The sequence below is a fragment of the Equus quagga genome, unplaced genomic scaffold (assembly GCF_021613505.1).
Source record: "Equus quagga isolate Etosha38 unplaced genomic scaffold, UCLA_HA_Equagga_1.0 73442_RagTag, whole genome shotgun sequence".
Lineage (NCBI taxonomy): Eukaryota > Metazoa > Chordata > Mammalia > Perissodactyla > Equidae > Equus > Equus quagga.
The window spans coordinates 2,392,289-2,419,702 of NW_025802777.1; the positions used below are offsets into that span (position 1 = coordinate 2,392,289).

General features: G+C 54.6%; 1 protein-coding gene across 1 annotated transcript; it reads left to right on the forward strand.

Moving 5' to 3' along the window:
- Positions 1-358: 358 nt before the first annotated feature.
- Positions 359-27,414, forward strand: RIPK4 (receptor interacting serine/threonine kinase 4). Its single transcript, XM_046651645.1, has 8 exons — positions 359-589; positions 10,848-11,139; positions 16,252-16,400; positions 17,973-18,022; positions 20,226-20,384; positions 21,510-21,613; positions 22,795-23,056; positions 24,952-27,414. The coding sequence occupies exons 1-8, from the start codon at positions 408-410 to the stop codon at positions 26,109-26,111; spliced, it is 2,358 nt and encodes a 785-aa protein (XP_046507601.1). The 5' UTR covers positions 359-407; the 3' UTR covers positions 26,112-27,414.

A 27,414-nucleotide genomic window follows, 5' to 3' on the forward strand; every position in this document is an offset into this window, starting at 1 on the left:
AAGATCGGTGGATTGTATAAAAGTCAGTATTCTGGTTGTGAGAGTATACTTTTTTTTTTTTTGCAAAGTTTTGCAAAGTGATAGCACTGGGGAAAAGTGGGCAGAGTGAATTATTACAACTGCTTGCGACTACAATGGCCTACACACGCACACCCACTCATATACACACGCACGCGCGAATACACGCAGGCCCGCAGGTGCGCGCGCCGCCCGGCCCTGAGCACGCTCTGCGCCCCCAGAGCGAGCGCGGAGACCCCAGGCGTCCGTGGGTCGGCGTGCGGGGACCCGGCCCCGGGGGGCGGGCCCGGCGGAGGGCGGGGCGCGCGGCGGAAGTGAGGTCGGCGGGCGGGGCGCGCACCTGGGCACCTGGGCGGCCGCGGCGGGCCGGCGGCGGCGAGACGCGCGCGATGGAGGGGGAGAGCGGGAGCCCGTGGGCCCTCGGGCTGCTGCGCACCTTCGACGCGGGCGAGTTCGCGGGCTGGGAGAAGGTCGGTTCGGGGGGCTTCGGGCAGGTGTACAAGGTGCGCCACGTCCACTGGAAGACGTGGCTCGCCATCAAGTGCTCGCCCAGCCTGCACGTCGACGACAGGTCAGCGGCCCGGGCGGGGCGTCGCGGCGCTGGGCGGCCGGCCGGGAGGGCCTCGCGGCGGCGGGCCGGGGTCGGGGGACTTGGATTCCGGGGTTCTCCTTCTCTCCTCCTGAGTGGTCTCCGAGGCAAACCGAGCGCCGGGCGCGGCCGTGAGCCCCAGGCGGAGTCAGCGCGGGTTGCGCGGCCGCAGGGACGCGGGGACTGGTTTGGTGAGCTCCGGTCCCCGGGCTCTGGCTCCTGGGGGGCACCTCGGGGGCTCGCGTTTGGCCGAGACGCTGTAGGGTGCCTGGTGGGGCCACCTGGCTTCCCGTGAGGCCCCAGATTTTCAGGGTCGCGGCCACCAGAGGCGCGTCCGGCCCGCCCGGGACCCACCTGGGCGCTGCGGTCTGCGCCCGGCTTAGAGAAATTGCCGTGTGGGGATCTGGGCTTTGTGAGTGAGTGAGACTCCGTTCGACTTACTTAGTAATTTGCGTTGAAACACAAATTGGTGTAAGACGGTAATTATTTCGGTCGGAAGCGCTGGCTTGCTTGGCCCAGGCTCCCTCGGCGCCCGGGCACTTGCGCGTCGGCTCTCCGGGCCGTGGGCCTGGCCGTGGGGTCGGGGAGGTGGCCCGGGGGGCTCGTTCCGCCCAGTGCTTCCTCGCCTCACGCCCTCGTTTTAGCTGGCTTAATTTCGAGGCCGAGCCTCTGGGGAGGGGCCTTGCGTTAACCCGCTTCGTGGCCGTGCCATGGCGCCCTCCTGACCCCCAGTTTCCCTGTCCGAAAGCCTGGACGCAACTTGCCTATCCCTTCCTAACGGGGGTGCTCAAGTTAATAAAGACAATTGCAAAGGACGCAGAGCCGCTCCAGTTAAATTCCCTCGGTCGATCATGGTCTGTGCGTGATTTAGGGGTAGCGCTGGGAGGACGGTGTCCAGAAGCAGCTCCCTTTTTTGGATTTCGCCGTATGTGGTTGCGTTTTAATAATAATAATTTACGTGTGAGTTTTTCAGTGGAGCACATTTAAATTACTTGTATGGTGATTTTGTATTCTGCTTAGAAGTTAGGTTGTGTTTGCGTTCAGTATGGAAATCCCTCTGATACAGCCAGGCCTGGAAGCTCACAGACTCAGAGCAGCAGCTCCTTTTAAACTCCACATAGCCTTTGCTGTCTCAGAGACCCGATTTCTGATCCGCAGCTTGTTAAGTGATGGGGCCTCCAAAACCCAGCTTTTCCCCTGGAGCATGGTGGGGATGCCCATCTCTGGGGTGGCTGTGTGCGTCCCCAGGACTGAGGTATACAGAAGGATGGCAGTGTGTGCTGCCACGGCCAGCAACACTGAACAGGCCCTGGGCCAGCAACACTGAACAGGCCCTGGGGAGAAGAGGCCCCCGCACTCTCTGCCTTTGCGTTTGTGTCCTGGCCTAGGCGCTTACACGGTAGAGCTATTGCAGTTTTTGTTACAAGCCTCAACCCCTGTGTTCCTTGGAAACTTAATCAGAGTGGTGACAAGTGTCATAAAAATATAAGTAACTCAAAGGTGAGATGCTTGTGAAGCTGTGCAAACCCTTCCTCCCCTCGCTGTGCCACGTATCCTGGGAACATCTCATGCCGGGAGGGGCACTGTGGTTGTTTTGATGGAATCCAAACCACTTTGAATACCAGCCAGTGGTTAGATCCTGAAAGGCAAGACCTTGCCCTAGGGGTATTTTTACACTCCCCGGGACATTTGTCTGATGGAATCTTCCAGTCCAAGCGAGTTTTATTCATCGGGGCAGTTTTAACACCAATTTCTGGTATTGGAAGGGCAAAGTAAACAAACCTGGCCCCAGGCTGACTCATCAGCCTGCATCTTCAGAATCTGTTATTTCCAGCCACCAGGCCCTTGTTTCTTGGGTGGCCCAGTGGCAGGTAGGGTTTCTCCATTGGAGGCGCGTCACTTAGGATGTTGCATAGTCTGGTTGAAAAGTGTTTTGTCCTTTAATTGGAAGTCTTTTCCTGCCCTGCCCGAACTAGGCAGGTGGTGGCTTGTCCTGGGTGGCTAGGTCCCGGTCACCATCACCCAACAGGAAGCAATCCACCTCCTGCACTTTGCCGGGCCGGGTAGGGCGGGCTGGAGTTCTGCGTTGGCAGCAGTGGGTGATTTTTTGAGAAGATGGTCAAACCTCGGTTCTTTGTAAAGAAAACTGGGTTAATTATTGAGTGTATTCAGCTTCAGGTCCTGAGAGGAATTTGTGTCGCTCCCGCCGCAGGGCAAGAGAAACTGGTCACATCGCAATCCTGCAGGGTTGCATCCAGACCTTGGAAGAGTTGTGCTGCTCATCCTGCCAAATTCTGGCAGTTTGGTCTCAGTGCGCTTTCAGGGAGCTGCCTCCCATCGTCACCCCGCTGTTTGCAAGATGTTCCCTGGAGTGGGGAATAGGACTTTCCTGGGGGCAGCCCCCCGGGGCTGTGGGCCCCTCCTGGCTGTCTTGAAGGATGGCATCTCTCACCAGTGCCACGAGGGCTGGGCCTTTCCTTTCCCAGGGCACATGGAGTCATTTGTGGCCCCCTCCATGTGTTACTTGGGGACCCACCGCAGGTACAGGTGTAGGCCAGGCTGATTTTCATTGGCTGCTTGTCCCTCCAGGCAGGCCGGGGTCCCCTGGTCCCCTGCTCCTGCCCTTCCCTCGGCCTTATGCCACCCTTTGGGCACAGCGGGGCGTGATCCCCAGCAGCCGCCCGGGACCATGTGAGCATGTACTTCAGTGTGGGAAACGTCAGGGGCTGCACAGCACCCTACACCTCTCAAAGATCCCAAGGAGCAGAGAAACGCCTGCCAGGGGGGCTTCCAAGGGGACCTTCGGAGAGTCCACAAGAGACGCCCCATTGATCTGTTTCCTGCTCCTTAAGGGCATGTCTGCTGGCTTTGAGGAGACGTGGCTCCCTGGCTGGCCCTCATTAGGGGGTCTTGGGGGCCAAGGCAGAGTCTAGGGGTGGGGACATTCCATTTAGACAAGAACAGGTGACCCCAGAGGCCCCATCTCTTCGTTCCCTCGGGCTCAGAGGAGGCTCTGCGTAGCTGAGGGCCTGGCCCAGGCGGCGGCCCCAGCAGCTCCAGCGAGATGGGCACCGGCTGGTCGGGACGAGCCTGAGCAAACCCAGGGTTTGTAAGTACAAGCTGATGATCGGACAAGCCCGATTCTTGTCAGTTTTAAAAATAGCAGTGTGGGAACCCCTTGGAGGCTCCCAGGGAACGTCATTGGATTGGCGCGCGCCGGGCAGGCCTTGCCGAAGGCTCCGCTAGCAGACGGCCAAGCCACTTCCCTCTGCCTCTCCCACAGGGGACCCGCTCTCCCTCTGGGTCCCCCACCTTCCGAGCTCTCTCTGCACCGAGTCTTTCCTCTCCCTGCAGTTGACTGCTTCTCTGCCTTCCTAGACTGCATCCTGGGCCCGTTCTCGCCTTTTTTCCCGGAGAAATGCTTCCAGAAGGGGAAGCCTCGACTTGCTGAGCGCTCGGACTGTCTTTGGAATTTGTGACTGAGCCGGGAGGAGAACCCCGGAGCTTCTCCAGAAAGCATCTCTTAGAAATGATCGGTCTGGTGATATTTCTGATGTTTCTCCCTACCCCCGATGCCCTCCTGGGATGGGGGAGATACAGCCCTAAATGAGAACGAAAAGTGGAATAATGTAAGTGCTCTTGAGACAGTAGCTTTAACACATGGAACCCCAACTTGGTCCTGTTAATGCCCAGATATTTTCCATCTAGGACCAAGAGGGCGTCCAGAGGTGGGGGCGCCTTCTCCATTCCTGCTGGGAAACACAATTAATGACTCTCCCCAAGCGGGCGGAGGAGACATTTCTGAAATGATGACCGAAGAGAACCGTGACGCCAGTCCTACTGAATTATGCCTAATTGTAGGGACGCTTTTAGCGCGTCATGATTTTTAGGTTGTTTTAATGAAGACTGATGTCAGTGGATTCGAGTGGCCTTGAACTTCCCTCCTAACAATAAAGGATGGGAGTTGATGATGGTGCCACCAGGACCAGGACTGTGCGCTCCAGGGTCCCCACCCAGCACTTGGGCCCTGGCACTGCTGGAAAATCTCTCCAGGTCCTAAAATAATAATGGTAATCATAGTCATGGATCTACAGTTCCTTTTGTGTTGTCATCAATGTGAACCAGAAACACGGCTTCGAGGAAAAGTGTATTTAAAAAAAATAATTGCCATTGACTAAAAAACAGTTGCTGGTTGCTTTCTGCACCAGGAGTCTTTTTCGGTCTTTTTCCTCGGCTCCTGGAGAGGGCCGGGTTCAGGCTTATTGAATTGCAAATACTGCCGGGGACATCAATAGGGGAAAGGCTGAGGCTGCCCGAAGCCATTGGCAACCAGCAGGGAGGGTTTGGGGGAGGCACGTCCCAGCGGGGTGTCCAGGAGCAATTGAAGAAAGGCCAGAGGATGGAGGCGGCTGGGTTTGAGCTCAGGGATTACTAAAATCGAAACAGGATGAACCTTTTTTTTGTGCCCACCTTTCTGAACACAACCAGTACTGGCATTTAGGGGGCCCTGGCCAACCTTGTTCCCCAGGCCTGTGCCAAGCAGCTTACCTCCTGTCCCCTTAAACTTCCCGCTGGGCGATCCAGGGACCCGCTTTCTCACACTGGGGAGGCCTGGCAACAGGCGGGTGGGGTCCTCTCTGCTCTGAGGCATTTCTGATTGAGCTGTCATGAAGGAGGTAATTTTGTTCCTGGAAACGATGACTGATTTTCCAGGATAGCTGGTTTTCCTCGACGAAATGATCAGTTGTGCAAAGCCTGCCTGGCATGTGTTCCGGTGAGGGTCTGGGCTCTCTCAGAACGTTCCAGCCTTGATCAGCTTTCCGGAGCAGACCAGCACCGGCCGGCCCTTTTGTTTTTTTGACTAAGGTAAATGGGGTCTGTTCTGTGGAAGGACCTGGGGCCTGGGAGAGAGCAGCGAACTTGCCTACCTCGATGCGGTGTGGGGAGAGACCAGCGATCTGCCAGCATGGCTCTGGAGTCGCTAATGAGCTCGGCAGTCAGAAGTCACCCTGGGTTTATGTATGAAGCCCATTGGGCAAATGGAAGGAAACACTTTATTTGCAGAGTGGCTCAGAGCTTCCACTTAATGCAATTGTAAAATACGTGTTTGTTATCAGTCAGGGTTGGTGTGGAAGGCTCGTTCTCAGGATGTCTACTTACAGGGGAAAATGAGCCTTGTGCACGGCCAGGCTGTAAACACCTGAACTGTCAGTTCGCGAAAACCTGAGGACCGGGAGGGGAGCCTCACACTGTCTCCCACTGGAAGTGGGTCTCCATCCTGCAGCAGGACACATGCCAGTGCCATGTGAGCGCAGTGTCCCTCGAAGGACATACACTGGTGGGGGGGGGGTGCTGGCCACTTTTTTTTCTTTTTTTTTTTTTTTTTAAAGATTTTATTTTTTCCTTTTTCTCCCCAAAGCCCCCTGGTACATAGTTGTATATTCTTCGTTGTGGGTCCTTCTAGTTGTGGCATGTGGGACGCTGCCTCAGCATGGTTTAATGAGCAGTGTCATGTCCGCGCCCAGGATTCGAACCAACGAAACACTGGACCGCCTGCAGCGGAGCGCGCGAGCTTAACCACTCGGCCACGGGGCCAGCCCCAAGGGGGGGGGGTGCTGGCCACTTTAAAAGAAACTAAAAGCAGTAGGAAAAGACAAGTCACAAAACTGATACTTAACAGGAAGCAGAAGCAACAGCTGGAACTGAGCCCCAATTGCAACAGCTGGGGAGTGAGTGACTGTTGTGAGAAGCGGCGGTTGTATGCAGCAGTATAGTGTAGGAGAAAGAAGATGGCCCACGGGTGTCATGTTCTCTCTCCTTCTTAAATGACCGGCTTCGTTTTAAAGGCTGCTTGACGTTGGCACCCAGCCCTTTCCTCTTCCAGATGCCTGGAGACTGGGTACAGGGTTGAGGTCTGCCTCCATGTGGTCTCGGGGCCTGGCCAAGCGGGCCGAGGCTGTGGGGAGGGGCTGGCCCACCTGGATGAGGTACTAGAACCTGTCAGTCCAGAGTTTCCACCCGAGGGAGGGAGCAGCTCTTTGGCCCTGTCCAGGGACCGCCAGAGGCTGGCGTGGCACTCTTGTGGACGTCTTGCTTTCCATTAATTGGCCCTTTAACCAGATGCTAAGAAAGCAAGCCATGTTAGACTCAGGTTTGTTTTATCATCATGTCATGATTCGCTCTTGATTCTTGTTTCACTTATTTCTAAGGCCAGTGGGATTCTTTGCTCCTTGAGCCTGTTCAAAACCAAGCTCTTGACCCCCACCCAATGACTCCTGGTGGAGATCCAGGGTCGTCCTTGCTGCCTCTCTCTCCTCCACATCCAATCAGTCATGGAGTCTTAATGATTCTCTCTGGAAAATGTGCTCTGTGTCTGCCGGCTTCCTGCTTCTCCACATCCACCATCGGGGGGTCGGGGGAGGGTGCCCACCCTGAGTGCTTTGTGCTCAGTGCAAGCAGAGCTCAGGTGCTGCAGCGTGCCGTAAACAGTGTAATCTGAGGCTCCTCCTTGCCCGCTAGCCTTCCTCCCTGGAAAATGTTTCCGTAACCGTAAGGGCAGCTGGGAGCATGTTGTAGTCTCGAAGAGGAGATCAAATCAGTAAGAAACAGACTCGTTTTGTTGGTGCAGTTTTGGACTCTCCAGCAGGCTGGGAAATGGGAGCAGGTGCAGGTTTGGGTGGGGGATGTGGGCAGGTACATCCAGGCTCCAGAAGAGCCCCTGCAGTGGGAACAGGCTGCCTGTGCTGGAATCTGCATTCTGGGGGAGTCCCCGGGGCCACCCCAGCTTGCTGCCTGCATGGCAGTGTCCGGACAGTGGAGCTACGCGGTTCCCAGCTTGACGAGGGCATGTCTGGGCATATGGTTCAGGACTTTTCCTGTAGGAGCTTATTAGGAAGCAGGTTCCTCAGCACCCACCAGAAACCCGATCTCCAGAAGAAACAAATTAATGTTTTTAATTGGATATATTTGACAAGTAACATTGTGTAAACTTAAGGTGCACATCGTGTTACTTTGATACATTTCTATATTGTAATATGGTTGCCATTGTAATGATATTTATCACAGTACATATTATATTATTTTCTATGTTTAATAAGCTGTATGTTAAATCTCTGTGGCCATTTTAGTACTTGTTACAAGTTTGTCTCCTTAAACACCATCAGTCATATCCCCTGACCTGCATCCCCTGGTAACCACCGTTTTACCGTGGTGGTGGTTTTTTTTTTTTTTTTTTTTAACTATGTTTGATTTTTTTTAGACTCCACATATAAGTGAGATCATACGGTACTTATCTTTCTCTGAGTTATTTCACTTGGCATAATGTGCTCAAGGTCCATCCATGTTGTCACAAATGACAATTTGTCCTTTCTCGTGGCTGAATAATACTCCATTATAGATACAGCGCGGCTTTTTTATCCATTCATCTGTTGATGGGCATTTGGGTTGTTTCCATATCTTGGCTATTGTGGTTAATGCTGCGGTAAACATGAGGATGTATATATCTCACTGAATTCCTTTTTTCATTTCCTTTGGGTATATTCCCAGAAGTGGAATTGCTGGATTGTACAGTAGGTCTATTTGTAATTTTTTGAGGATGCTCATATTGTTTTCCCTAACGTTTGCACCAATTTGTATTCCCACGTGTAGTGTATAAGGGTTCTCTCTTCACACATCCTCACCAGCGCTGGTTATCTCTTGTCTTCCTGACAGTGGCCATTCTAACAGGTGTGAGGTGATAGCTCATTGTGGTTTTGATTTGTATTTCCCTGATGTTTAGTGATGTTGAGCATCTTTTCATCTGCCTGGTGGCTGTTTGATATCTTCCTTGGAAAAATGCCTATTTAGTTCTTCTGCCTATTTTTTATTGGATTGTTCTTGTTGTCATTGTGTTAGTTCTTTATATATTTTTGGATATTAACCCCTTATCTGACAACGTGATTTGCAAAACATTTCTCCCGTTTCGTAGTCTGCCTTTTCATTTTGTTAATTGTTTCTTTGCTGTGCACAAGCTTTTGAGTTCGATGTTGTCCCATTTGTTGAATTTTGCTTTTGTTTTTTGTGCTTTTGGCATCATGTCCAAAATATCTTTGCCGAGAACAATGTCACTGAGCTTCTTCCCTATGTTTTCTTCTATGTTTTATGGTATCAGGGCTTATGTTTGAGTCTGTGATCCATTTTGAGTTAGGTTCTGTGAGTGGTGTGAGAGAGGGATCCAGTTTCGTCGTTCTGCATGTGTTTCTCCATTTTCCCAGCACTGTTTGTGGTGTTCTTGGCTCCCTTGTCGAATATTAGTTGATTGTAGAAACAGGTTAAAATTAAAGTAAACTCTGGGAGTACTTAAGTGGGTGATTCTAGACTGTCGTAGTTTATTTTAAATTTGGCTGAAATGCATTAGCTCAGTCTATACCAGAGGTTCTCAGACTTGGCACTGTTGTCATTTTGGGCTGGATGGTTCTTTGCCTTGGGGCCTGTGTTATGCCTTTAGGATACTGAGCAGCATCCCAGGCCTCACCTGCTGGATGCCAGGAGCAGCCCCCAGCTGTGACAACCAAAATGTCTCCAGACAGCGCCCAGTGTCCCTGGGGGACAAAGTCACCTGTATATGACGATCACTGGTCTACACCCAGGGATCCCTGAGACACCACTGTGCAGCCCCTTAGTGTGTGCTCCTAAAGGTCTCGGCTCCCAGCTACAGGGGTTGGACAGGCAGGCAGAGGGGCTGAGATACTGGCTAAGCCCCGGGGCCTGGGAATCTGCATTTCAGCTGGTTCCGGGGTGTTTTCTCCTGTGCCCGTGTTTGAGATCTGCTGACCTAGATTGCACGTGGTCGAGCCCTGTCTTCTGGGATTCAGCCTTTTTCCCTGGATGCACTGTGGGACTTTTGACCCGTGATGCTAACACAGACCATGACACTGGGATTCTGGTTTTGTAAATCCATGGGCTGCAACAGGAAGTGACCTTAGACCAGGGTTGGCAAACTTTCTGTGAAGGGCGAGAGGGCAAATATTTCAGGCTCTGCAGGCCATAGGGTCTGCGTGGCAGCTCTCGTCTCTGCTGTGAGTGGGAGAGCAGCCACAGCCCATGTGGACGTGGGTGGGGGAGACTGTTTTCCAGTTGAAGTTTCTTTACAGAAAGGAGGTGGGCTGTGGACAGCATTTGACAGCTTCTCAAAAGGTTAAATAGGGACTCTCACATGACCCAGCAATTGTGCTCCTAGGTCTCTATCCCAGAGAATTGAAAGCAGGGACCTGAACAGTTATTCATACACCTCTGTGTACAAATGTACAGCATTAGTCACAATAGCCAAAAGGTAGAAACAACCCAAGTGTCCGTCAACAGACGAATGGATCAACAAAATGTGGCCCATCCATCCAATGGAATATTATGCAGCCATAAAAAGACATGAAGTTTTGATTAGGCTGCAACATGGATGAATCTTGAACACATCATGCTGAGGCAAGTTCATAGAGGCTGCAAGCAGAAGAAAGGTTACGAGGGGCTGGGAGGAAGGAGTGATTGTTGAAGAGGGGCAGAGTTTTTGTTGGGGATGATGAAAAAGTGTTGGGTGTGGACAGTGGTGGTGGTTGCACAACATTGTGAATGATCATGATGCTTTTGACCCTTAGGAATGGTTAAAATGAGACATAGTATATTATGTATATTTTGCTACAATAAAAAATGGTTTAAAAAAAAGGTAGCTTTGGACAGCAGTCTGCAGACCCCAGATTTAGACTAATGTACCGTTAATTTAAGTGTGAGGTTGGATTCAGGAATGGGGGCCCAGCTAGAGTGCTGGGCTTAATGAAGAAGGTGAGCTGGGTTCTCTGGATGGATAATTTGTTACAACTTTTAGTTGAACCTAAACTTTTCTTCCTTCAACCCAAGAAAAGGGCTTGTCAGCGTCGACTTCCTCATTCTGAGGCCCCGGGTCATGCACTGGCTCAGTGCTCCCTGAGGGTTTCAGGTAATCATTAGAATTTCTTTCCTTCTCTCTTATAATCACCCCACCGTGCACACGTGTGTTTGAATAGCTGTGGGAATGAAGACTTTGGAAGACCCAGAATTTGATTGACGTTAAAGTGAGCTCTGTGTGTGCGTGCATGTGCGTGCACTTGCACATACATGGGTGCCTTTTAGTAATTTTCTCAGCCGTGTGGAGCTGGTTGTCCCTTGGCCACGGTGCTCTGCGTTGGTGGCCAGGTGACCACTGCGTGTCCCTCATGTCTTCGAACTTTTCCAGGGAGCGCATGGAACTTCTGGAGGAAGCCAAGAAGATGGAGATGGCCAAGTTTCGCTACATTCTGCCCGTGTACGGCATCTGCCAGGAACCCGTGGGCCTGGTCATGGAGTACATGGAGACGGGCTCCCTGGAGAAGCTGCTGGCCTCCGAGCCGCTGCCGTGGGATCTGCGCTTCCGCATCGTCCACGAGACCGCGGTGGGCATGAACTTCCTGCACTGCATGTCCCCGCCTCTGCTCCACCTGGACCTCAAGCCCGCGAACATCCTGCTGGACGCCCACTACCATGTCAAGGTAGGGACTCGATGGTGCCCTGGGTGGGCACCGGGCAGCCGGCGTGGGGAGTGCTTTCGGAAGGCAGGGAAACATGGTGTTGAGGGGTCGAACCTTAAGGTCAGTTTGAGGGTGGAAGAGGGGAAAGTTGTTGCGAGAAGAACTTGAAGCAAAGGCCTCTCTCAGCACAGGACTCCCCAGTCTTGTCATGCTTGCTATAAACACCCCAATATGTGCATCTGGAACACGGACCCTTATGAACACGGGTCACTCCCAGGGGTGGCCACCTGCACTTGGCAATTATTAATGTCGTTAGGTTGTATTTCTTTAAACATGTCTCTCCTTTGGGAGGCCTTTGTGTCCAGGGTTGTCCTGTTGCCCACACCCTGGGGGGCACACGACAGGGGTTTTTCCCATGCCGTGACGTTCGCACCCTCGGGAGGCCCGGGGTTCTGTGCTGGCCCATGAGATGAGGTGCCCCGGCCCTTTCCCTTCCACTCAGGAGAGTGTGTGGGCCTGTGAGTGCATGCAGGACCCAGGAGTGATGGCCCAAAACCCTCCCGGTTCAGCAGGGGCTCGCCCGCTGCTCTGACACCAGGCTATTTGGGGCTGCACACGGCTTGCAGGACCCCTCCCTGTTGGCCTGAGGAGCAGGCAGGGCCTGAACTCAGCCTGGCTCTGCCCCTGGCTCTCGCTGGGCCTCAGTTTCCTCACCTGTAAGAGGAGGGGTGGGGCCTGCTGGCATGCACACATGCACACGGCCGCTCCCTGAGCCCGGAGTTTGCAGCAGGTGCAGCGCTGCCCGCCGAGCCAGCCTGGGGTGGGTAGGGAAGTGCATTTTCATGTCGGACAGTAGTTACAAGTTGTCCCTCAGTAGTAAGATTTTAGCGCAAGACGGAAGTGCTCTCCTGCTGAGTGAAGCAGGAAACCCAGAGAATGGAGGCAAGCTCTGAAGGTTTGGTTTGAGTCGGCACTGTGGTGGTCCCAAGTCTGTGCTGGAGTTCCAGGATTCCAGGGCATCCTGCCTCCTTCCGCTTGGTCGTCCCGTACCCCTGAAAACATCACAGAGTTGTCACTAGGAGTGTGCAGTCCCGTGGTCACCACGTGGAGAGTGAAGCCTTTGGTCTCAGACTTGAATATATACATGAAACAGGAGATAATGACAGGTCCCTGCTGTGTGCCAGGGGCCCCACCTCAGAAGCTGCCCCAGTCTGCAAAGCAAGGTTCCCTGGGGCCGGGGCCTGTGGCTCACAGGGGTTAACGCACGGGCCTCTGTCCCCCAGTTGTAGGTCATCGAGCAGAGGTTAGAACCGGGTCTGCGCCCTCCAGAGCCCCCTGACCTGCTGCCGTATATGAGATGCTCACAAATATCATGTGGCCCTCGGTGTCACGAGGGCAGAGTGGGTAGCGGGCAGTAGGTGTCCAGGCAGCCCCTTGGGGTTGGGGGGATGTTACTGGGTGGGACTGGGTCTTCAGAGAGTGTCAAGCTTTCCTGCTCAGGAGTGAGGGCGTGGGCAGGAGAAGAGCCTTTGTGTGTAGGAACCAGCCCAATGAAAGTCATGGGAAATTCTGGGGTGTTGGGGGAGGGCAAGCAGGAGGCATAGGCGGATTAGGATGGAGGGTGCGTGAGGGCCTTACCCTCGTCTTTAAGGATGCTGAACTGCTGTTGTCATAGAGGCTGCTTGGAACGTGCTTAGGGAGGCCACCGTGGGAGGCTCACCAGATCCTCAGACGGGTGTGTCTGCAGCCATGTCCCTTTGAGGTGTCTCTCCAGAGTCACAGGTGGACATTGGCCTGGCTGGGCTTTTATCTCAGTTCATTCCCTTTCCACTCTCTCTGCTGCTCTGCTAACGCGTCGTGTGGGATGTTTGGGGTTGGGGGGGAAGATGGGTCCCTGAGAGGATCACAGTGACATCTTTCTTCTAGGTGTCCTCCTTCGGAGCACAGCCCCCTCCCCCACTGTGTCCCCTGCTGGTAATCCCTCTCTGTCATTGTAAGGGGTCCCGTGATGAGAAAGTGCTTGTTAGCTCAGTGCCTGGCCTGGGGAAGTGCTGGGTGAGGGTTGGTGCCGTTGGTGTAGGTATTTTGTGGCCAGTAGGTAGTCATCTTTTCCATGCTGAGGATGTTAACCTTCATTGTGGAGTTGTCCGCAGGGCTGGGTACACAGCAGGCACTTAATACTTGCTCACTAGGAGAACAAGTACTGAGGGCTGTCCAGTGGCGTAGTGGTTAAGTTCGTGTGCTCTGCTTTGGTGGCACAGGGTTTGCAGGTTAGGAGCTGGGGAGCGGACCTGCACACCACTCATCAAGCCACGCTGTGGCGGTGTCCCACATACAAAATAGAGGAAGACTGGCACAGATGTTAGCTCAGGGCCAATCTTCCTCACCAAAAAACTACAAAAGGAAAACGAGTGTTGTTCTCTGTCTGGCCCACGGGTGGCTTGCATTCCTTGTCGGTCATTTCTGCATTGCCCAGCTGGAACATGTTCCTCTTCCTCCTGTGTTATAAACACCTGACTTGGCAGGCCTGGCCCGTCAGGGCAGTTTTAGTAAATGGCGGAGACTCCTTAGGGAGCCGAGTGGCCCTTTCTGAAGGATCCTGGGAGGCTGAGAAAGGGAGGGGGCAAAGCCTGTGTGGACCGGTCTCCGAGGACAGAAAGCAGAGTGATGACCGGGCAGAGGCAGACACCCGCCCGGCTTCCCGAGCTCCTGGAGGCCCAGGACCAGCAGTGCCTAGGTGACTGCCTCACGCGGCTGCAGACAAACAGAAAATGTATTTGCATAACACGTTTCTTTCCTTCTCAGAAGTAGCTGACTTGGGGGCAGGGAGGCAGCGGGGGCTCCAGGTCAGCTGGTGCTCCCCGTTGATCTTCCCGGATTTCTAGTCAGATAGTCAGTGGTTATTTCAGGCAATAAAACTGTAATTGGAAATCTTGAAATCGTCAGTTGTCAGTCCACCCCCATCCCTTGTGCCTCTCAAGACTCCCTTTCTGTCCCTAGATAGGATGATCGGAACTGAGAATTTCCCAGCAACCACCTACTTTGCCAAGTGTACTAAGATGCTTCATAATCGATTGATGCTTGATATGAATATTAAATGTACTAGATATCAATATTAAAATAGTAATTTTCACGTAGTGGTAGTAAACCCATTTCAAGTTGAAAATGAGATAACTTGACTTAAAATCTCAGGCTACTTCTGGCCCAGTTTGCTCAGACCAGACTATGTTCAGAGGGATGCTGAGGGTCCTGTTCTCCTGGGGTCTGAAATGGCCGTTGTCTCTGGGGCAGCACAGCCCTGACCATGCCCCTCGTTAGTCCCATCCAGCTGGACCTGGAAGGTGAAGGGCCCACATCTTGGGGGGCACCTGTGAGTGCTCAGCTCTGGGCACTACTGAGGCGGATGCTAACAGGGAAATGCATTTGTAAATTATAGGGCATTTGCTGTTCCCAGGGATTGTGTGGTGTCCTCCTGTTGAGGAAGCGGGGGGCAGACGAGGCAGGCCCTGGGCAGGACAGGTGAGAGAGAACGGAACAGACACCCTGCAGGGTCGGGAGTTGGCAGCCATCAGAGAATTCTGATTTCCGAGTTTGCTTTTTGATGCCAGAGCTGTTACATAGAATTCATGCTTATTTTCCTTCACCAAATATATTTTCAAGTGGCTGACTTTGTCTGAAAATGGCAGAAATGAAGAGAAAAAGCTGCCAGCAAGGGGGGCAGTGGGTACCAGGATCCCTGCATTCCAGTCCATCTTCATTTCTGAATCTTAAAAGGTTCAAGCTGCTGAGAGTTTTGAGCTGAAACTTGTTTTGAGATTCCCCAGCCCCGAGCTGCTTTACCGATCTGCAGACTCGGGGTGATGTCCCTTCCAGTGTGAGGAGTTTCTTGAAGACCAGAGAACAGACCTTGCCAGGGGCCCAGAGTGGGCCAGACCACTCTGTAGACCCACGCCAGTCCTGGCACAGCCTGGCTGCAGAAATGGAAGCCGGGTCCAGTCTGGCGAGCTTCCTTCCCATCACCTCCCAGCAGATGTGATCAGAGAGCCCTTGAAGGACCGAGTCACCAGTCCTAAGTTCTCCCCGTGCTCCGTGGTGGTGGCGCCAGGCCGTTGGCTCACCCATGGGCACCGTGAGCCCAGAACCCAGGGCCTGACTCAGCCCCGTTTCCTATCCCTCTGTAGGTGTGTTTGAGGAGGAGCCCCGGAGTTAATTAGAAGTCTTAAAAAAATGCGTAAGCCTTGAAGGAGCACCCAAAGGGGCCATTTTCCATGGGCACCCTGAGTCCCTTACTGCCAGCAAGTGTGGCCCGATCCCACACACGCGGCTTCCGGGGGCCTGGTTCACACCAGGAGGTGGGGAGCTGGAGGCAGAGCCTGCGCCCCTTGGGGAGTCCGGGATGGCTTGCTTCCCCCATCCATGGGTTCCAGGAGCTCTCTGGAGACCTTTGCCCAGAGGAGACGAGGAGGCGGAGGAGTGGGTCTGAGCAGCTGGGTCCAGGTGCCCCTCAGGCGGTGGGCCTGTGGTGGAGGAGATGCACGTTTGGTGAAGGAGCCAGCAAGTGTCTAGATCCCGAAACGGTGCAGATGGAGGACCAGGTTGTGTGGTGTGTTTTGCTTGCTTTGAAGGGCTTCTGAAGGTGCCCTTCCCTTTAAGGCACTTGGACTTCCCCTTAAGGAACCTGCTGCCACTTGCCCGCCTGCCCAGCTGGGGCGATTGTGTAACCGCTGCTCTAGCACCCGGCTTCTCACGTGTTGTCTGAGAACTCTCAGGGCTGCCTTTTCCCTTCGTGCCCTTGGGGGCTGTCGACCACAATGGCAGACTTTGTGCCTGACAGAAGTAGGATTATATTTCTTCTGGAGTTCTCTCCCTCTAGTGAATTCCTTCCTTAAAGTGTCACCTTTTCCCCCATGCATCAAGCTCTTGATGGCCTCAGGCTTCGTTCTTTCTAACCCAGTTGTGCCTGCCTGCCTGCCTGCCCGGGGGAGCTCAGGTGATGGCTCTCAGGGGCTGATTCCCGACTGTGCTGGTACGGACGTGTTGGGGAGTGCGCCCTCCAACACTGCAGAGGGGAGGTGTTAATAAAGCATCTAGAGTAGCAGCTCGCTGAGCCTCCTTCCCACTGCTCTGTTACAGATTTCCGATTTTGGGCTGGCCAAGTGCAATGGGCTGTCCCACTCGCACGACCTCAGCATGGACGGCCTCTTTGGCACCATCGCCTACCTCCCTCCAGAGCGCATCCGAGAGAAGAGCCGGCTCTTCGACACCAAGCACGACGTGTACAGGTGTGTGACAGGTGTGCAGCCCCCGGAGCCCTTGCGTGCCTGGCCCCGCGGGGGGCTTGTACCTCGATTCTTAAGCTCTGAACGATTCTTCATGCTCTGAATGGTGCTTTTCCCAGAGGCCCCTTGGTGCCATCAGACATGAGGTTCAGTCCAAATGAAAGGGTTTGGGGTTTTGAGCTGGTTGTTGCAGGCCACCTCAGGTAGACAAGAGACCGCTGTCTCCTGTGGGTGCTGCTGGCCAAGGATGCAGAATGTTAATGATTGGAGCCAGTTATGTAACTAGACTGGCTGCTTGCACACTGTGAAAGCTCTAGTATTTTTAAGAAACGTGGGTTTTTACAGCTTATCTGCTGAAAACCTGCGGCTTTAAGCAGTCTGCATGTCTGTATGCATGTGGATTCGGGCTCTCTGAAATCGAGTCCCCTCTGGGCCAGCATCTATTCTCCCAAGTGTCACTTACCTCTGACAGAGGAGTGCAGACGTGCTGGGGACTGTTCACAAAACACCGTCCGTGGGATTTATGTCCTGGAGGATAAGCCACGAGTCATCCGATGCCTTCCTTTCCGAAATTGTAAAGGTCTTAGTCACTCAGACTCCTAGGAGAAGAACAGAGAGAGGGAGTGTGCAGGCCTGCCCTCAGCCCCTCCTTGTGGTTCTCGTCTTACACACGGTAACTGTGACCCTGAGCCCTGAGCACTCGATCTCGGCTTTCTTGTCATCGCCACCCACCGCCTGGAGTCCCGGTGGACTGGTTTGACAGTCACCATTGTGCGTGTGTTTAGCTGGGCTTTAGCTGTACATCTGCTGGTGAAGGGATCTTCAAGGGCCAGTCACAGCTTGTCGAGTTTGGGGACAATAAGATTCCCTGTTTATTTTAGAGTTGAGCGTTTCAACTTTTGAACTTGCAGATTTCAGTTTTCAAGGAAGAATTCTTGCCTCTCTCTAAACAGCCACCGTCAACTCAGCACAGGGTGTTGGCTCAAGGTGTGCACTCCTGGTTTTGTTTTTTTTTTTTTTTTAAAGTGTCAGATTGAGCTCTTTTTTGTAGTATCGAGTGATTTTATATATTACGCATATATGTGGATAATTTCCAACAACCGAGACAGGACCTTGGGAGGCTCAGCGGGATCACCACCTCATTTTGCTGTGTGCTGTCTTCAGTAGCCCTCTGATGGAATCTCCGTGAGCAGGTTGCTCGCAACACCCAGAGCTGTAGTCAGCATTTTGAGGCTCAGTGCTTGCGAGAAGACGGTGGTGAATTCGGGAGGCATGGGCGTTCTCCCGCGAGCCGATGGTCTAGTCACAGAGCAGCATCCTTCTGGGGGACCCCTCGTGCTGCTGGAACTTAGGTCTCAGTTGGCAGGGTTTTGTCTGTTTAGCCTCTGAGCTATGGATGTGGTGTGACCCACAATAAGAGTGTTTGCTCATTTAAAAAATTCACGAGAAAGTCTTGGTGTCATCTTTCTCTCCGAGACTCTGGAGTGGTTTTCTTCAAGCTTGTGGCTGAGCGTGAGATCTCGTGACCTTATGTAAAGAGGTTCACAGACACTGACGTGCCCGATTTCCTTCCAGCTTCGCCATCGTGATGTGGGGCGTGCTGACCCAGAAGAAGCCATTTGCAGGTGAGTGGCCTGGACTTGGGGCAGTGGTCCGGCTCTCCTGGAGCCACGGAGGGCACTCTCTCCCGTGGTGAGGCTGCTCTGTCCTGCCCAAGAGGTCCACATGGAGACCCACAGCCCACCTCATTGTGGGCTTTTGTATATGCTGACAAAGTGCTCCTGTGGTGTCATTCCCATCCAGGAAAAGGCACCAGTCTGCAGGGGTCTGTTCACTGGATTATTTTTTTAGGTGCCAGCTAATTCTTGTGTTGTGTGAGATATAATACACATCACATAAAATTTATCACGTTAACCATTGGAAGTGTACAACTCAGCAGCATTAAGTACATTCACAGTGTTATATAGTCATCACCACTCTCTAGTTCCAGAACATTCTCATCACCCCAGAAGAAAACCCCACGTCCATTAAGCAGTCACTCCCATTCCCCCACCGCCGGCCCCTGGCAACACTCATCTGCTTTCTGTCTCTGGATTTGCCCGTTGTGATTGTTTCCTAGCTAGTCCTTCTTTAATTTTCTAATGTTTAATTGTGGTAAAATACACATAGCATAAAACTGACCATCGTTACCATTTCTAAGCGTCCAGTTCAGTCATGTGAAGTACGTTCACATGGTCGGGCAACCAGTCTCTAGAATCGTGGAGTGGATTTTGACACCCACGGGTGTACCCAGGTTGCCACCACCTGGCTCAAGCTCTGTAGCATCCTTTCCCCCTTCCAGGCAGCCGCTGTTCTGATTTCTGTCCTCCAAGCTTTGCTGCCTTGACTTGGTTTATTGTAAAAGTCAACCACTTCTTCACTTCTTTGGAGAAAGATTCCCTTTTCCTCTACAGGCGTCTCTGGGCTACTCATGATATTTTCTGGTTTGACCAAAAATACCTAAAAATGCAGATCAGAGTAAATGCATGGCCCCCAGGTCTGGGTGCCATTGCTGGTTGAGGTGCAGACTGGGGCCAGCGTAGAGTTGTGTCTCTACTGTCTTCCCAGCAACCCCCCGTCTCCCTCCCTGCCCTCCTCCATGGAGGTCTGTGGTCTGAATTCTTTTTCGCGTGGCAGCATGCCAGCCCGACGTGAAGTTGTCTGACGGATGCAACACCCGAGGCCAGGTTCACGATATAAAGGCCAAGAGGCGAGGCCTGCGTGCTCTGTGGCTTGGTAGATAGCGGAGTGCAGGGTGCAGGAACAGGAGGCTCGTGAACTCTCTCCATCTGTGTTCGGCAGTAGAAAGCCTTGCAGGTGTTGGATTTACTTTGATTTTATTGAGAGGGCGTGCTGGGTTTTGGACATCTTGAGTTATCATGGAGATAATGTGTAGATACCTCAGATGGTTATTGCACAAGGTTTAACGGGAAAGTGAAACAAAACATGGGAATACAGTCCTGGCAGCCGTCGGGGACTCCGGGCCAACTTCCCGCACCTGCTGCTCTGCGTCTGCTGCCCGCTGAGGTCCCCCGCGTGGGCATGCTGGGAACCATGGGGCTGAGGACGGCTGCTGGAAACGAGGAGCTCAGACGCAGCTTGATGGACAGTGTGGTTTTAGGCTGAGCAGAGCAGAAATCTGGCCCATCGGGGGTCACCTTCGCCCCCAGTCTGTGACCAAGATGATGATGATGACGGCAATAATGAGTCCAGGCGTGCTTGTGATGGAGTTTAGAAAGGAGGACAGGTGGGGTCCCACGTTATGAATTGTGGGGCGCGAAGGCCCCCATTTGTGTGCCCCGAGGAGAGGTAGGCATCAGAATTCAGGCATTTGTCCATCATTGCAGGGAGCTTGGGTCCACTTGGGGGCTGGATGATGTGGCTCCACGATTTCTAAGTGTCCTCTCCCTTCAGCAGGCACTGCCCACTGCGGAACATGTCTCATTCGATGTTTTCCTCCTTTGAACTCGGTTTTCCTTTGAGTTCCATGCCCAGAAAGATCTGCTCTGTGATACAATGCACTGATTTCATTTGATAGATCAGAGGTAGTTGCTAAAACCTGGAAAATAGAGAACACACGTGCCCTGTAAGACTAGGGATGAAAGAAAGCTCTGTGCTTTGCAGAGGAAGTCACGTGGTCTCCCAGTGGTGGGGTGCAGGTGGGGAGTGCTCCAGGGGACGAACATTGAGGGCTTCACTCTGCGCGCTCCTCGTCCTTTCCTCCCGGAGGTGAGAAATCGGCCCCCAGCCCCGCAGAGCTGTGCTGACGCGGGCGTGTTTCCTTTGCAGATGAGAAGAACATCCTGCACATTATGGTGAAAGTGGTGAAGGGTCACCGCCCGGAGCTGCCGCCCGTCTGCAGACCCAGGCCGCGCGCCTGTGGGAACCTCATACGCCTCATGCAGAGATGCTGGCATGGGGATCCGCGCGAACGGCCCACCTTCCAAGGTGAGCGCTCCACCCGAGGGGTCCCGGCCTCGGGGCTCCCTGGAATGTTGCTGTTAGATTGTTCTGCTGGTGTCACAGGGGACAGAGTTGATGACCAGGATGGGGTGGGGAGGAGGCCGGATGAGGAAGGCTGTGCAGAGACATGTGCACCCAGGTGAGCCCTGCACGAACAGGTTGGCACCTGCCTGAGGCCCTCCAGCCCTCAGGACTGGGATGGGGTGACAGGAACTGCGTGGTCAGCTCCAGCCGCTCACCCCTACCCCCCGCCCGGGGTTGGGCTTGCTGCCCGGAGGGGCCCATACTTGGTGGTTCAGGGTCCGAGGCAGCGATGTGCCTTTTAGGGACTGCTGTGACTGCTGGCCTGAGGCTTCCTTTGCACTTCTCTTGGGGTCTTGTCCCCATGGAACAGATGTGTTGTTTGGTTAGAAAAATGATCCTTAGGAAAATGAAGACGATCACTGCATTTAAAACACATGGGGAAGGGGCTGGCCCCTGTCCAAGTGGTCAAAGTTCTGCATGTTCTGCTTTGGTGGCCCGGGTTCACGAATTTGGATCCTGAGCATGGACCTACTCCACTCATCAGTCAAGCTGTGGCAGCATCCCACATACGAAATAGAGGAAGATGGGCACAAGATGTTAACTCAGGGCCAATCTTCCTCAAGCAAAAAAAGAGGAAGATTGGCAACAAATGTTAGCTCAGGGTGAATCTTCCTCAGCAAAAAAAACAAAACAAAACAGCAATACTCAGGGAAACAACCTGAATGAGGTGCTGGGTGCTGGCAGCCTGGCCATCAGGGGGACTCCCGCTGGTGGGTCTGGCAGATGGTCCCCTGATGTTTCCCTGAGGATTTTTGGAAACTGCAACAGCGTGGCTCCTGCTTGAGTCTGACCCTGCAGATGGTTGCTGGTGGGAGGCCTGGTTTGGCCCATTCGGAGGCCCCAGGCGATTGTCTGTGAGTTCAGCGGGGGGCCAGCAGCGTGGGAATTGCGGTGCAGACCGAGTCCACCAAGACGTGTGCCCTTAGGGTGTTGCTTCTTCCATCCCCAAGGTTGCACGTTTCAGTAGAGCTGTACTCACGAGTCCTTTTCTGAGTGACGTGCCCTTTCTTGTTTTCTCCCCAAAAGAAATTACTTCTGAAACCGAGGACCTGTGTGAAAAGCCTGACGAGGAGGTGAAAGAGATGACCCGAGATCTGGACGTGAAAACGCCGCCTGCGCCCAAGAGCGAGGTAATGGGCATCGCCCGCAGGCTTTCTTTTTGCTGCATGGGCCTCGGGTTGACTTTTCCGAACCCCGGGCCTCTCCTTTCTGCACACTCCCCTGCCAGCCTGGACCCCTCACCCCTGTTCTGTGGCTCGGACCTGCCATCTGAGCTCCATCCTGTGCCAGGAGGCCACGTGCTTGCTTCTCTGGTGAACCAGTTCTGGGAGTCCTGTGCTTGGTGGCAGGAGGGCAGGCCCTGTGGCCACCCTCGGTGGCCCCAGAGTCATTTTCTGCCCAACTGCGTCCATCCCCACCCTGGCTGTGGTCACAAATGAACAATGCAGGCCTGTGCTGGGCGTTAAGATGCCGCCATTGGCTGCTCTTTGCAGCAGGGGATGGGAGGCCCCTGCTGGGCCCGGTTGGGGGAGTGGGTGTGGGGTCTGGGGGTCTTTGCACTCATGGCTTGGGGGCCTGGCACTTTTTAACTGCTCATAAATGATTTGTTCCCTGAGTGCCACACCGGTGACGTAAGATGTGATAAGAAATTATGCCAGGCCTAACCCAATACCTGTAAGGTAACGAGACTCATTGGGTGAAGCCTGAGAAGCTGACTTCCTGACATGTTCTCTGGTGCTGGCGTTTGTCCCAGGCCATTGGCGTTAGGCTGGGAGCTAAGCAAACCTCTGTGGGGCACTCAGCATCTGAACATGGAGGGGCGTGTGCTGGCTCCACTCCTCGTCCTTGTCCACATGGCCCCCAAGCCAGACTCGCACGGCTCAACGGAGGCCTCGCAGGTGGTCAGGGACCCAGCTCCCTCCTCTGTTTCTCACCCTGCCGACCCGTGCTGGGCGGACACAGCCCAGCACTCAGGCGTCACGCTTAGGCAGCTTATTTGTGTTCTGCCTTCTGTCTGGATGGCGCTCTGTGCCGTGCCACCGGGCAGGTGGGGCCCTGGCAGCGTGATGCTGGACTTGCCGTTTTTATCAAGTCCACTTTATCTTCCAATGTCGTTCCCGTTGGTGGACCCAGCGCGTTGTCTTTGGGCTCCCTGGCGCCGCGCGGATGGTAACAGGGAGTTGAGTCCCCTGCTTGGCTTACGGTGCACCCACGTGTTCCCCTTCCTTCCTCCCATCCACCCTTCTTCCTCTGCCTCCCCGCTCGTGTCGTGGATGGGGTCTCAGCCACCTCCCTCTGCTCGTCCTTGCAGGCGCCCGTGCCCGCGCCCCTCAAGCGAGCCTCTGCCCCGACCTTCGATACCGACTGCAGCCTCTCCGAGCTGTTGTCTCAGCTGGACTCCGGCATCTCTCAGACCCTCGAGGGCCCGGAAGAGCTCAGCCGCAGCTCCTCCGAGTCCAAGCTGCCCTCGGCCAACAGCGGCAAGCGGCTTTCAGGGGTGTCCTCCGTCGACTCCGCCTTTTCCTCCAGAGGGTCGCTGTCCTTGTCCTTTGAGCGGGAGCCTTCGACGGGCGGTGAGCAAGGACCCCACACCCTGGGGAAGAATGAGCTTCATCATGGGGCTGGGGCGCGCGGGCAGGGTGTATGGTGTCCGTGAGCAACTAAAAAGGATCAGGCACCCCGTTTCTTGACCACGCAGTAATTCTTTGTTTTCTCCCTCCCTTCGCTAATTGGTTTTGGGGGTCAGTGGCATAGTTAGTTCACTGAGCACAAAGCACAGATGGACACTGGCTGGCCAGCTCTGTGGGGTGTCACGTAAGTGTAAGGGAATGGTGCCACGCACCTGCTTGTGCGTGGCGGGGGGAGGGGGGTCTTACCTGTGCCCATACCCAGTGCAGGCTTCAACCTCAGGTTTGCAGCTTGAAAACCCCAAGCTGCATCAAGGGAGCCCAGTGGGTGAATCGAACCCCACACCCTGGAGATCTCTCTCTGTTGATATCAGCCCTGCACCCCTTTCTCAGACAGTGCTGGGTAAATAGCCCCATGCTTTCTCGTTTCTGGGGTCCCCATCTACTACACCTGTGCATTGTAAGGGGTGACTTACCCTGGTCCCATCTATATGTCTCTATGCTGCCTGTTAGGTGGGACCCTTCTCAGTTAGCTCATCCTGTCTTCTGATGTTAATTTTGATAGGTTTTCTTTTTAGAGGGTGTTTTTTTCCCTTTCCCTGCCCTGAGCGCTGGTCCTTGGGTGTGGGGGCTGGTGCTTACTGTAGCCCCTCGCTGCTGCCTGCGAGGATGGGCTGTGGTCACGTCCTGCCTCTCAGGAGGCTGCAGCCCTGGGAGGGGAGGACAGATGCTCACGCTCGGGGCTGCACTGCAGGGGTGGCCCGGTGCTGGAGGGTCGTGGAAGGGGTGCAGACACCAGGAGGAGGGGATGTTTGCTTTTCCTGACGAATCGAGGAATTCCTCCAGGAAGGGAGCACTTTTCCCGGATGCTGTGGGCCTCCTGGGATTTTCAGAGTGGAAAATTTGAGGTGAAAGAGGGCATTTAGGGTTGAGAAAAGACGGAGACACAGAGATGGGGAAGGCTCTGGCTGGACAGCCAGACGGGAAGTAAGCCGTGAAGATGAGGTAAAAGGAAAGAAATACCCCGTCTCCCTCGGAGAAAGATGTAGAACTTTCTGTCTGGATGACGTCTTCCTACTTAGGGAGGATCAATTCCTGGCCCAACTCAGAAGTCACAGTAAAAACACCAGGTCCAGACTGGGTTGATGGCATTCTCTTAGTTCCACCCAGCACCCCGCCCTCCCAGGCAAGTCCCCTTGGCAGTGTTTCTTGCGAGGGCATATTGTTCAATGTGAATCAGGACTCCAGACAATGCAGGAGAGTTTTTATGTTAAAAACCCTTTTCATGGCGAATAAGGGTCCTCCTGAAATCGGAGATTCAGTCCTTTGAGGGTTATCGCAGGAAACTTTCTAGTGGTGTTGCCGGGACGAGAACCACCATTTGGAGGATGGGCTGGGAGCAGGCAGGTGGGCCCTGGAGGGGTGTCGCTGGGGTAGGAGCTGCGAGCTCTCGGGTGGACTGGGGGCTGCACTGGTCTGTGCCCTCCCTCCCTCTCTCCCTCCCTTCCTGTTGGTAATCACTGCCATTTCTGAGCACCAGCAGGGGCCTGAGTTTTACATTCTTGATCTCATCACGGCCCTACAGGATGGCCAGAATGATTTCTGTTTTGCAAATTGACAAAAGAGCACCTTGGAGACGTTAACTGACCTGCCCAAGCTCTCCCCCTCCCCGCTAGACCCAAGATTAAATCAGTGCAGACAGCACAAGACTTAAGCAGTTTCAGGTGAAAAGTGACGTGGCGGCCGTGGGGAGGTGTGGGCCCCGTTAGGACACCAGCCGGGCCTCGGGGAGCCTGCAGGCGAGCAGCCTCTCCTGACCCCTGCGTCTGCTCTGCCCGCAGATCTCAGCACTACAGACATCCAGAAGAAGAAGCTCGTGGACGCCGTCGTGAACGGGGACACCAGCAGGCTGATGAAGATCCTGCAGCCCCAGGACGTTGATCTGGTCCTGGACGGTGGCGCCAGCCTGCTGCACCTGGCTGTGGAGGCCGGGCAGGAGGAGTGTGTCAAGTGGCTTCTCCTCAATAATGCCAACCCCAACCTGACCAACAGGAAGGGCTCCACCCCCCTGCACCTGGCCGTGGAGAGGAGGGTGCGGGGAGTCGTCGAGCTCCTGCTGTCCCGGAAGATCAGCATCAACGCCACGGATGAGGACCAGTGGACGGCCCTCCACTTCGCGGCCCAGAATGGGGACGAGTGCAGCACGCGGCTGCTGCTGGAGAAGAACGCCTCCATCAATGAGGTGGACTTCGAGGGCCGGACGCCCATGCACGTGGCCTGCCAGCACGGGCAGGAGAGCATCGTGCGCATCCTGCTGCGCCGAGGTGTTGACGTGGGCCTGCAGGGGAAGGACGCCTGGGTGCCGTTGCACTACGCCGCCTGGCAGGGCCACCTGCCCATTGTCAAGCTGCTGGCGAAACAGCCGGGGGTGAGCGTGAACGCCCAGACGCTGGACGGGAGGACGCCCCTGCATCTGGCCGCCCAACGGGGGCACTACCGCGTGGCCCGCATCCTCATCGACCTGCGGTCCGACATCAATGTCCGCAACCTGCTCGCGCAGACGCCCCTGCACGTCGCCGCGGAGACGGGGCACACGAGCACCGCCAGGCTGCTCCTGCATCGAGGCGCCAGCAGGGAGGCAGTGACCGCGGAGGGCTGCACTGCCCTGCACCTGGCTTCCCGGAACGGGCACCTGGCGACTGTCAAGCTGCTCGTGGAGGAGAAGGCCGATGTGCTGGCCCGGGGGCCCCGGAACCAGACGGCGCTGCACCTGGCCGCCGCCAGCGGGCACTCGGAGGTGGTGGAGGAGCTGGTCAGCGCTGACGTGCTCAACCTGGCCGACGAGCAGGGCCTCAGCGCGCTGCACCTGGCTGCCCAGGGCCGGCACGCCAAGACAGTGGAGACGCTGCTCAAGCACGGGGCCCACGTCAACCTGCAGAGCCTCAAGTTCCAGGGCAGCCACAGCCCCTCAGCCACACTCCTCCGGCGGAGCAAGACCTAGTCTGCTGCCCACGGAGACCGGGGCCCTGTGCGGGGTTCTTGTCCCATCGTCATGTTCCCCTGAGGGGACAGAATGACACCACACTGGTCAGCTTCGCTCATTTGTCAGTGGCCTGGCGGAACATTGACCGAGCGGGCTGTCAAGAGGCAGGGGGTTGCTGACTCCTGATTCGTGCCGGGCGTCTGCTTGGGCGTGTTCCCCCCTGGATGAAGTTGGTTAGGATGTGTGACCCGTCCACCCCTCAGTGCGCCTGGTGTCAGAGGGACGATGGGTCGGAGTCATTTCATTGGGCTCCTTGCTCCTGATCTTGGCCCCTCGGTGACAAAACCGCGGGCAGGATTGGGTCTGCCTTGTCCTGAGCTGAGCCACCTATGATTGCTCGGGGCCCCAGCTGGGGAGGCGGACGCCGGAGGAGCTGCCCTTTGTCTTCATGTGCGGCCGCAGGGCACGCAGCCTGTTCCAGAAAGTTTAGTGGGATTCTTGTTTTAATAGAATATCTCTGCTAGATGAACACAGTATCAACTGTTGCTTTAAACCTGTTCAAAATGTTCAGATCATTGGATAGTCTGGTCTGTGAGGAATGAGTATAAATTAATAAGGTTGGTTTTTAAAACAAAAAACGGTGATCTTACCAGCCCTTATGTCTCCAGATGTGTCCTTCCATCAGTCCTCGTGGGCGGCCACATGCCTATCTTCTTGCTCTCATTCCGTTCTTACGGCATAAAATGCTTTTTGAACTCCAGAGCCAGTAACCTCACTTTTGGACTAAAAACAGTATTACCGAGGTGGAGGAACCGCCTTCCTCGTCGGTTTCTTTCCAGCTCTGATTTTCGGTCGGCTGGCTGGCTGTGCTGAACGCCCCTGTTGTGGGGGCTCCACGGGCGTGTCTGACCTGCCGGACAGACGGCCGCACCACACAGGAGCCCCCCCCCCCCCGGCCCCCCCCCCCCCCCCCCCCGCACACTCCTGGCTGTAAAAGATTAGATTAGCCTCATTCCTCATTGTCACGTGTGTCCCACGTGGTGCCCCCCGAACACTGTTGTTCGCGAGTTTGCTGCAGCCTGCAACCCCGCACGCACACACGCCCGTTGCCCGGCGTGCGGTACCGAGATTGATGTTAACGTACCGTGTATGTTAATGTGAATCTGTGGGCAGGGTTCTTCTTTTCTATGATAGGAAATATCCAGACTGCTTAGAAGTGGCTATGTTTTAATATGCCTCCTGCTTTTAACTCCCTTGTGCTACTATTATATAGAACATGTAGAAGAAACAAAGTTCTGTTTGATGTCAATAAAGCAAAGTA

Coding starts and splice junctions, on each gene's coding strand:
- RIPK4 (XM_046651645.1), top strand. CDS start 408: ATGGAGGGGGAGAGCGGGAGCCCGTGGGCCCTCGGGCTGCTGCGCACC. Junction 590..10,847: donor AGCCTGCACGTCGACGACAG/GTCAGCGGCCCG, acceptor GAACTTTTCCAG/GGAGCGCATGGAACTTCTGG. Junction 23,057..24,951: donor GCGGGAGCCTTCGACGGGCG/GTGAGCAAGGAC, acceptor CTCTGCCCGCAG/ATCTCAGCACTACAGACATC.